Genomic DNA, 11,909 nt, shown 5'->3' with positions numbered 1-11,909 from the left:
TTTATGGCCAGAGGAGGTTGCATCATGAATGAGGAGAAGTGAAGGAGAGTTGGGTCTTGAGGAGGCAAGGACAAAGAGGTCGTCAGAGGCCTTGGGATCAGGCGGTCAGTGAAATGAGAAAGAGGAACCAAGAAAGCAGAGCCATGGAGACTAAAGGTGAAGGAGGAAGAAGAGAAGGGGAGATAGGTCCACCGGAGCTCTTGAGGCCCTCCGGCAATGGCGACGATGACAAGTCAAAGGAGGCAAAGATGAGGACTAGGGCTAAAAGTCAGTGTTTTTTTCCAGAAAAATTACTGTTTGGATTTTTCTTACTGGGATCAGGTAAGAAAAAGAATAGGTTCTGGTAAGAATGAGAAATTGGGGCAGATCCTATGCATCTCATATCAAACTAGTATCACATGACACCAGTTTGATATAGGTGGATTTGCCCTTGTGTGATCTACAAAATACGAAGTTTTGAGGTATACTTTATAAGATAGGACAAAATTTTAGTCTAAGGGCCTGTTTGTTTGCTAAAAAAAAATCTGGAAATCTCTTGCCACCTCAACTTTCAAGAAATGAACAAGTGCCACATGGGATTTTGTTTTCAAGAGATTTCCATTTCTCTTGTTTGTTTCGTTTTTAATTTTCGAGAAATGAATCGCCACGTAGGCTGCCACCTCAAACTTTCAATAAATGTGTTTTCACACCAAATTGGGCTGAAAACACTTGGAAATGTCCCATCTAAGAATTATTAATTAGTAAAAGCACTGTTGGAATAGTTCAGAATAATAAAACATAATATTTAATACACTCATTTCTCATTTCCTATTTCTTGTTCTCAAACAAACAAAAGAAATAGAAATCTGGGCACTATTACATTGGAGGCTTTTTTTGTCTGTTTGTGTGACTTGGCATTGAAATGTGGAGTTTTCTTTGCGAAACAAACCACTTTTTTTGTCTGTTTGTGTGACTTGGCATTGAAATGTGGAGTTTTCTTTGCGAAACAAACCAAAAAAAAGAAATCTGGGAAATGTGTGTGACTTGGCATTGAAATGTGGAGTTTTCTTTGCGAAACAAACCAAAAAAAAGAAATCTGGGAAATGTGCATGAAATGTATTGAAATCATTTCAAGGATGAGTTTTCCATTTCCGATTTTTTTTTGAAATAACCAAACAGGCCCTAATATGAGAAAAAAGCGTATTTATTAAAATAGTCTTATTTATTTTTGAACCTTGTGATTTTTGATGTGAGATTCCGCACTCTAATTAATAAATAATTACTCATTAGGAGAATCTTCGATTGGCAAGTTTTCTTTTGAAAAACATAGTTTATTCAGAATACCTTGAAGAAGAATGGGCATATATGAGTCACATTACATCCTTTTCAAAGGTTTAGTGGGACAAATAAGAAGGAAGCATGATGTGAGCAAGATTTGAACTCCAGACCTTGTATATGAAACTAACAAAATTCGTGAACAAAGTTAAAATAAAAATCATATATGATGATTCGAACTCCAACTTAAAGTTTGCAATTCCGTTTTCACAAGGACTCTGAAATCCCCCTCCGTTATGGCGAACTATATTATTGTCTTTGCTGCCTAATAGTGACAAACAGACACGTCCAAACATGGAGAGAGTCATAGTTTTCCGTCGCGAGTGTTGCTTAAAAGTTGATATAGCCACGACAAGAGATCTATTAGAAGATCTTTGTTAAATATTGTGCAAAGTGAATGCTCATTGGGTGTTTCTAAACGGTCTGTTTGGTGTTTCTAAACGGTCTGTTTGGTTGGACCGTTTTTTTTTTACTTGGAAGTTATTGCGGCTACTAGGCTACATTAGCTTACAAGCAATTACCCTTAACTAGCGTGTCTTTAGACAGATTGATGTTCGTATAGATGCAAAAAAAAATGGAGATTTTTTTTTTATTTTTAAACTTCAAATTTGAGCGGGAAAATAAGTGCCGGGTAAACCACACCACCTCTACTCAAAAAACCCAGAAAAACAATCGGGCTTCAGGCCCGCACCGCGAGTGATCGCACCCCCTCTCTATCCAGTAACTTCCTTATCATTCTCCCACTCAGTGGCGCCCCCGTAATTAAACCCCAACCTCAGCCCCTTTCCGACCCTCTCGCCTCAAAATCTTACAAGTAAGCCTGTCCGTGGCCCCACATCCCCATGTGCTCTCACGCTGTCTCCACCCTCTCCTGCCCCTCTCAATCATTAGTCTCCCTTCGCCTCCTCCTCCTCCCCCTCCTCCCCCGCCCCCCCCACCCCCCCAAACTCCCCTCCCCTCTCTCTGGACTCATAAAAACCAAAAAAAACCCCACCCTCCTCTGTCTGTAACGATGACTGACGGCGTCAACTCCAACGGCAAACTCCAAACAACAGCTGGCCACCGTCCCATCTACGGCGCGCGCGACGGTCCGCGTCAAGAAACCCTCTCGAAGGACCGCCACTCGAAGGTCGACGGCCGCGGCCGCGCATCCGCATGCCGCGATCATCTGCGCCGCGCGTGTCTTCAGCCCTGACACGCGAGCTGGGCACAAGTCCGACGGCCAGACCATCGAGTGGCTCCTCGCGCAGGCCGAGCCTCCATCATCGCCGCCACCGGCAGGCGCAAGCGACCCGCCAGCTTCACCTCCACGCCCAACTCCACCTCCGGCTCCCGGGCCCACCTCTCCGCCGGGCCCACGTCAACCTCATCCCCCTTCATCGCTCGGAAGCGGCTCCGGGACGACCGCCGATGACAGCAAGGACGAGTCCTCTGTGGGCCCCACCCCCGTGGGGATCGGCGCGGCCGGGTTCTGGCGTGCCGGCCAGGCCCGACTTCGGCCAGCTGTGGAGCTTCTCGGTCAGGAGATTGTGATGCCGCGCCGCAGCAGCGCGGGCGGCGGGGTTCACCGGCGAGGGCGTTCCGGCCGGCCAGGGTTGGGAACATACTTGGCCGATGAGCCAGGGGCATTTGAATCTGCTCGCTTCTCTGTCGGGGGCCGCGGCGGGGAACGCCGCGAGGAGGGAAGAGGAGAATCGCTGATTGGGGTTTTAGGATTAGGGTTAGGGTTTCTCTCTCGGGTTAGGGTTTTGGGTGACGGTTTTAGAGATTTTTAGGGCTTTTGTGTGCTGAGAATTTGGGCTGCATTGAGAAGAGTGGAGGTGGAGGAAATGATGATTTGGGGGCTGCAGAGAAAAAAAAAAAATTTCTGTTGAAAGCCTGTAAGTTCTCTCTTGCTTTATATCTATATTTATTTTTATTCCATTTTTTTCCTTTTTTCCGCCCCGCTTATGTAATTTTTAGCGTTGTTATATTTTTGTTGGGATTTGGTAATGTGTGGTGGACCGTAATAATGGGAGTTTTTCGAGTTTCTTGTGTGAATGTACGTATGTATTTTGTGGATTTGTTTGGAATGTGCGAGTGCAAATAAATAATGTGAAGATTGTCTCGCTTCTATGTACATATGTTCAATTACTGCCTCATTGTCAATCTTGCATTATCCTTTTAAAAAAAAAAACTGGCCATCAACGAGGGAAATGATTTCAAGCCGATAAGTTTTCAAGTTTGGAATGATTTTAATGCACATATGTGCAATTTCTGCCTCATTTCCGTATCTGTATTATCCCGAAAATGAACCTTTTATGTGATGAGGAATAGAATTAAGAACATGCTATATTTGTTGAGATGTATATTTCTGTTTGCGTCCAATTACATTGATTATGATGTGTTTATAAATGATTTCGGATATAATTCCTTTTAGACCAAGATGGTTTCAGTTTTTAGTCGTTTCAATTTGGGTATGCGGGTTATTCCATTTGCTGGCTTCTTAATGGGAGTGCACCCTCTGTTTGAGGAATTCATATTTGTTACTGGGGCGACTTTGTTTGTCTGTCAAGGTCTAAATTACCAAATTGGTATTTTAAGTAGACCCTCTTTACCGCTATGGTATTTAAATTTAAAGTAGACCCTCTTTACTGCTATGGTATTTAAAAAAACTCCGGCGACGTTATGGTATTTTATTTCGACTCCCTTTATCAATAAGACCCTTTTTCTCGTCAGCGGCGAAAATTCCAGCAGAAAAATTTCTTTTAATCATCTAACTTTCCAATTTATTAAAACTACATACTAAAATTATCCTGATTTTCATATTTTTTCCAACTCTTTCATCTTTTTCATTTTTTTTCCTGTCTCTTCTGAGTTAGCTGACCTGGCGGCGCTCTTCGACAACCACCATCAAAAAACCATTTTTAACCCTAGATTACTCTTCAGCACTTCGCTGCCAGCACAGTCATAAGAACCCTAGTTTCCTTCTCCGTCCGCCACTGACCTCCAATGCCAGCCAACTCCTCAACCCCCCTCCAAATCCCAAGTGCGACCACTCAATTTCCCCCATTACCCATCATCACTATCTTCATCAACCCATCATCAAAATCTCCTCAAAGAGGCATAATTCATCGACATCAACAACCCCTTCAACACACATGAGATATTGGCGCGGCTTACTCAATTGCTACCCCTTTTGTTCTCGATCTCAGGCCCACTTTCGATCCTCCTTTATATACAAAGATGTCCTCAAATGTTCTCCTCGCAAGCAATCAAGCCTTTCCAGTGTCTCCATTATTCACTTTACAATCTTCACCCGCACGTGGACTCAGTTAGCGGAGGTTGGTCCTCGTTGATGCAAGAACTCGCCCACCATTGGCCCAGTGTTGTACCTTTCTCGAAAATTACAACTTTCGTCTCTTTTATAGCGTTTCACCCTATCTATTTCCATTTGACCCGCGAAACCCGCGAGAGGACATTGAGGTCAAGATGACATGGAGGTGATTAGGGTTTTTCAGGTGGTGTTTGAAATAGAGAAGGAAGAGTTTGAGAAGAAAAAAGATAAAAAAGATGAAAGCCTTTGGAAAAAAATGAAAAAGAGAATAATTTTAGGGTGTAGCGTTAATAAATTTGAGAGGTGGGGGATTAAAAGAAATTTTTCTTATAGGAATTTTCACCACGATGAGAAAAATGGTCTTATTTGTAGAGGGGGTCGAAATAAAATATCATAATGTCGCCGGAGTTGTTTTAAATACCATATTGGTAAAGAGGGTCTACTTTAAATACCAATTTGGTAATTTAGCTATCTGTAAAGAGTTAAGATATTATCTCCCTTGGTTATTTATACTGTGCCTGAGTTGAACTCTTGATCGAAGTTGAGGAGGAGATTTTTTAGGGGTGTCCTCACATCTATTCAGTTTGATATATGAGTTTAGTTTAGTGAAGATATGAGATGACATTGGAAAAATAACTAGTTTGATATACCATTAAACATGCTCGACTTCATGACTTCATGATTCCCCAGCGGTTGATCCATTTCTTATCTGAAGCAAGTTACATAATTGATACAATGATAAGTTGAAAGGTGACGTATCCACCAAGTATCAAAGTGTGCATTCCGCATTTATAATTTATCTGACATGGTGAAGCTCTATTGCAGTATCAGTCTTTTCTATCACCGAGCTCACCCCTCATATGTGATAATGCAATCTTTTCAAAGGTACATGTAGTCTCACAATCTCAGATTTAATGGCTGTAATACTTGTGTTCTTTACTTAATTTCATCAACGTTATTTCATCAACAGATGATGAAATTTAGTAACTTCCTAATTCTGTCCCTTGCATGATATCTCATATTCTTTGTATATATGCTGCGTTACCCAAATGCCTATTCATTGGTAAATTTAAAACCATGTCTAAAGCTTTTTGCTGTCAAAACAGGGTTAACTCTAGACAGAGAGACTTGTTGTCAATCTAAAGAACTACTCAAGGAGGTAAATGAACTTATATTAAGCTGATGAAAAGCTTGTATTAGTGGCGTAAAATAGTGGAAGTAACTATTGAATCAGTGGCTTATTTTGATTCCTAATAAGAAATGAAGTCAAACAGAATTAATCATGAACTGTACAGTAGACCTTTATGCAGATGGTAAAACAAAGTAAACTGGAGAAGTGAATAGAGCTGGGAGAGAGGAGTTACCCAGATTAAGATTTCCATGTTGAAATATATTTTGGCTGGGAAACAGAGCAATTTATCTCTGTCTTAGGCTATCTTCACGCTGCATATATATGATTCTTCAATGTCTGTCATGGTCTTGGGCAGTGTTTAATTTGAATTACACCAGGATACATATGCATCTCCGAGTTGGATAATCATTAGTAGTTCTTTTCTAGTTTTCTTATGGTATTTTTTTTCGAGCAGCATGTTATCAGTTTGCTTACATCTTTGTATTCCCTTGTATTAACTATGGTTTCAATATAAATTTAATAGTTTTTAGAGAACTGAAGTGTCAATATTGTAGTTGCGAGATGTCAATAGTTCGATATCAATATGTTTCATACAAATTGTTGAAATATATGCTATATTAATTTTGCAAGTGACTGCAGGTTTTTGTTTGAGTTTTGTTTGAGTTTTGTTTCTGCTGTTACTAAGTGAGCAGTTCCTTATCATTTTCTTATGAAATATTTTTTGAAACCTTAAGTAGATTCATTCTCATAAAGCATGTTGGTTCTCTTGTTACTTGCATCAAAACATTCTATTTTCACTCTTGAGCTGAAATTTTTTTTCCAGTAGTTTTCAATGGAAATTGATCTGCATGTGTTCATCTCTATTTTAATGGACTTATCTAGTATTATATTATTTTTTGTAGAAACTATAATATGTTCGATGTTTTTCGAATGAGGTATTTCAGTTTTTTGTTGTCATGATTTTCTTTGATCAACTCTTGTCACTGGATCGGCTAATGGATTTATATATTTGCTGATTATAATTCGCGTGAACCTTGCGTTCCTTGGTTTGTTTAATTTGATGCATGCTTGGCTTTCAGCAGATTGCTGTTATTACCTTGACTCTTTTCTCTTGTTAGTCATTAGATTTCACAGCGTCAAGAGCTCTGATCTACTGGTAAAATGTAGCTAGGGAAGTATTGTTTCTGTTGTGACTGGTTTGTTTTATTTTTGTTTGAGTTTTGTTTCTGCTGTTACTAAGTGAGCAGTTCCTTATCATTTTCTTATGAAATATTTTTTGAAACCTTAAGTAGATTCATTCTCATAAAGCATGTTGGTTCTCTTGTTACTTGCATCAAAACATTCTATTTTCACTCTTGAGCTGAAATTTTTTTTCCAGTAGTTTTCAATGGAAATTGATCTGCATGTGTTCATCTCTATTTTAATGGACTTATCTAGTATTATATTATTTTTTGTAGAAACTATAATATGTTCGATGTTTTTCGAATGAGGTATTTCAGTTTTTTGTTGTCATGATTTTCTTTGATCAACTCTTGTCACTGGATCGGCTAATGGATTTATATATTTGCTGATTATAATTCGCGTGAACCTTGCGTTCCTTGGTTTGTTTAATTTGATGCATGCTTGGCTTTCAGCAGATTGCTGTTATTACCTTGACTCTTTTCTCTTGTTAGTCATTAGATTTCACAGCGTCAAGAGCTCTGATCTACTGGTAAAATGTAGCTAGGGAAGTATTGTTTCTGTTGTGACTGGTTTGTTTTATCAAGTAAGGTTAAGTTTCATTGGTAATCAGGGGGTTGGAATATGCAAGTCTTTGGAGTTTTGAGAGAATTATATTCCACGGTTCAGGAAAATCTACAGGGATTCTATTTCTACATAAGATGAACATGGGCTTGTGATAACTGAAGGTAATGTGGAGTTTTGGTTGTTATATGTCTGTGGGAAAACCTTAATGATACGCATATGATTTGTTATTATATGACCGTAAACGACCTGCGAAGATCCTGAGCCCTTTGGTTGCTTTTGAGCGGTATTGATTGCTGGAGAAATTCAAAGAGCCAATGTCGACTGCGGCTCGTAGCCTCGTGAATTATTTTCCTGACTTGAGTTGAGGAAGTTGATCGATGAGAGGGATGCGAAATGGAAACAGGGGATGTAAGGTTGGAGGCCTCCACTGTTGTTGTCATGGCTTGAAACGTTTATAATAATTGATGTGCGAGTGGGATTGCCTTTATCCGTTGCTCTAGCTTTATCACAACATTAGCTTGTGACCTTGTCCATGGATAATGACTCGCTTGCTGCATAGAGCAGAAGGGGCAAGTTATTTTCGGCTTGGGCTCGTGAATCGCAGCCAATATCCAACTATTGTTTCTTCTTTTCGGATAGGAGGGGAATCTTGGTAAGGTACGAGGATTCCCGGACCGAAGCCCGAGTTTGATCTCTGAACTATACTAAGTAAAGCCAATGTTTGAGTCCCACCTCCAATTCCCACAATCTAAGTTCAGTGGAAGAGATCTAATTAGGGACTTTGGCGAGTATTGGCAGTATTACCGCTGCGTTTTAGGCCACTTGCGCTGCTGCAGAATCTCCTTTTGATCATATAAATTAATAATGTTTGAATCTTTTGATCTTATTCAACAACATCAAGACGCCTAAGCTATGGTTAGGCGAGGGGGTGAGAGGTTAACAATCTTGTATTCTTAACAACATGTGAATTTATTTCATGAGTACATGTATATATACGGTATATCCCCCCTCCATATAGGTTTCATTGAGTACAAATCCCCTCAAAACCATCCGCATGTGAGAGTGCGTGGTTATCAACTTCCGACGGGGTTGGGATTTATTTGTTTATTTATTTATTTATTTTGGTTCTAAGTGCTCGTTTGGTTGCATGTAAATTGTAAGGAAGAAGTCGGAAAGTTTTCAAATTGTAGGGTCTTTATCTTACCGTCTCAATTTTCCATGTTTGTTTGCATCTATAATGGAAAATGTTGATTTGTAGCCCGTACCGCTTCACAATAAAACCCCTCCAAACCAAAAGGGGAGGATTTTGGTGGAAAGCCAAAAGTTTATCGCAATTAATCCAATTTTCATGGTGTTAGCTTTTAAAGGAAGATGCCCCCTCTTTTCTAGCTTGATGCGTCACGTTTATTCGAGAGCGAGCGTGAGGAGGAATCTTTAAAAGTCTCTTTAGATATATCTAGCCTGTCCCAACCAAGTCAAATCTTTGTTAGAATATTTCGTTCCATGTTTGGATAATTCAAAAGAAAAGCCCTGGATTTCTCTGATGAGGGCAAACTTGTGGTGTAGCGGCCCCCTGCCCAGCTTAAATTCGTCCACAGTCGATGGCTGCTCCTGCTCGCGTTTTGTACAAGACAACGTGAGTCCGGACCACGTTCTCAACTGAACGTGCATGGTCAGGTCCGAGTCTGATCGAGATCAGACTTGCAGATCGTACGCGATAGGTCGTTGGGTCCGCTACCGCTCTCACTGTGTCACTGGTCCCGGGGTCTATAAGTCACGTAATACTAGTCTTATTTGTCCTTTAGTTTTAGAAGTTTATTATTAGAGTTAGAGGGGGTTCAAGTTCCGCCATGCGACTGGGTAATAATTGGATCTGGCATTTAAAACAGAACTTATTTACCGTTTCAGGCCATCTCCATCCGGCCTCTAAAATGGCAAAATCTCCAAATTTGGAGGGCGGAAACTCTCCAACCGCTCTCCAAATTTGGAGATCGAGAAAATTTGGATAGCCTCTCCAAAATACTACTCATGTTTCATTAATTACAACTTTACCACTTTTGAATATTTAACTTCTTAAAAACTACCACTTTGCCATCATTCTTAGTTATTTAATTAGATGTTTAATTTCAAATAAATATAGTTAAAAAGTTATTAATCTAATATTTGAAATCATTATATATTTGGAAAGGTATCGTTGAGATCTTTAAAATGAAACTAAGATTAATTTATTTTAGTATTATTATAAAATTATTAATTTTTAAATTAAATAAATAAGTATCAGACATAAAATTTTAAATACGGGGATCTATTTAACTTTCCCCATAAGAAAACGATAATGACCTACCAGAATTTTAATTGCCTGTTATCATATTTTATGTTTGAGGTTTATGTTTGTGACCTATGGTATGTTGTATTAGAGGTTCATATTTATTTTCTTGTTCTATCGATGTATGCTTTGTCACTGTTATTTCAGATTTTATTTTTTTAATATGTTGTATTGCATTGTTAATATTAGGTTCATTGTAAAGCTCTCATCGACACCTTTATAATGTTATATAATTTTTTCCAAATAAATTATTAAAAATAAAATTATTAATATAAACTATATCCAACATTATTAATTTATATAGCTTTTTTGACAAAAAATAAAAAGAAAAATATTTGGAGAGTAAGGGTTGGAACAACTCTCCAAATTAGAATATAGATTACTTTTGCTAAGAAAACTAATCACTTGTCCTTAAACTTGCTAGTGACCTTTTAATTAATCAACGAGTGCCCATACAGAGCTATGTCTTTGTCATCTTTAGCAACACTGTAGTTGATGTAAGTTCAACACTTACGCGAGTACGTGAGATGTCGGCTAAATTGCACAAAAACACTCTACAGGTTTCCATTTTTACCAATTAAACATCACAAATTACATCTTGGTTATAAAAAAAATATACCATAAAGTTTTTAAAATTTTCATGTTACTATTATCAATCATGTAAACATAGAAACTTTCACCCGAATATTTCTCTATAATACTTACATACTAATTTTAGAGCTTTCTAACAATTAATATTTATTGATTTTTATTAGAAACATTCTAACTCTATTTTAAAGTAGAATTAAGATAAGTTTAAAAAATAAATTTGTTTGATTTAATAACAAACTTAACAAATACTATTAGTTAAAAAGCTCTAAAATTAGCATGTAGGTGTCATAGAAAAATATTCAGGTGTAAATTTTCACGTTTGCATGATTGATGATAGTAATGTATAATTTTTTAGAAACTTTATAATATTTTATTATATCAAAATGCAACTTGTGACATTTAATTGTCAACTGAGAAAACTTCAAAGTGTTTTTGTGCAATTTAGTCCGAGATGTCTTTAAAATGCATTGAAATATTGGGGATCTTTTTAGCAACATAGCAACTAAATGGAAAATGATTTAAGGACCCAAAATATGAGACCAAGGGAGGGGACAGGTGAGGTGTCCCCTCCCTATTTGGAAAATGATTTAAGGACCCAAAATATGAGACCAAGGGAGGGGACAGGTGAGGTGTCCCCTCCCTATTGCATAATGAGTTGGAGGGAGGGGACAGGTGAGGTGTCCCCTCCCTATTGCATAATGAGTTGGCTATGCCAACTCATGCCAACTCATTATGTAATAGGGAGGGGACACATCACTTGTCCCCTCCCTTGGTCCCATATTTTGGGTCCCCGTAGCAGCACTCATTACGGGCTAATTGAATTGTTGGTTACAGTCTTACTCATAATTGAACGATCATATCTGTATTTAATTGCTTGGATAAGTAGTCATCTAATTAGATACTAATCTTGGACCGTTAATTAGTTCTAATATTTGTCGTCAATTGATATTACACATTACGCTATCGTGAGATAAAAGGATTCTAGACCATTTGATATAATGGATTTTTTCCTATGTGCAATATCCTGGTCACTTATAAAAATGAGAAATTGCGACATGCTAGATAACTTGTATTGGGTAATTTTATTTCAATTGGCATTTTGTTTGTGAAAATATTAATTTGTGACATATTTTGGAAGCTGCATTGTTTAAAAATAAATATAAATCTATAACTTAAATTGACAAAAATGTTAGAAATAACTAGTGGTCCAATTAGCATTTAGTTCCATAACTGGCCATCCAAACAATTAAAACATAGGCATAAATGTCTAATTATGAGATAAATATAGTGATTAATGATCCAATTAATCCCATAATGTGAATAGCACTCATTTTCGTTTTTCACTTTAAATATAATTATTTAATGGTATACGGTAGTTATTCACTGCTTTAAGACGTGAGCTAGAGAGACCGATCTGAATGCCACGGAGGATCCAAATATATTGGTTCTATATCAGTTTTATTTTTTATTTTTTTAAAGAAATA

The 11,909-nt window shown here is 38.0% G+C and overlaps 1 protein-coding gene across 1 annotated transcript; it reads left to right on the top strand.

Moving 5' to 3' along the window:
* On the top strand, nt 114-3,089 carry LOC109847409. Its single transcript, XM_020416638.1, is given in 5 exon segments — nt 114-321; nt 2,079-2,461; nt 2,463-2,571; nt 2,574-2,718; nt 2,720-3,089. Coding segments are annotated over 5 exon segments (1,215 nt in total).

Source organism: Asparagus officinalis, chromosome 7, assembly GCF_001876935.1.
Source record: "Asparagus officinalis chromosome 7, Aspof.V1, whole genome shotgun sequence".
NCBI classification, from domain to species: Eukaryota; Viridiplantae; Streptophyta; class Magnoliopsida; order Asparagales; family Asparagaceae; genus Asparagus; species Asparagus officinalis.
The sequence above is the reverse complement of the archived record's forward strand: the minus strand, read 5'-3'. Positions and strand labels throughout refer to the sequence as shown.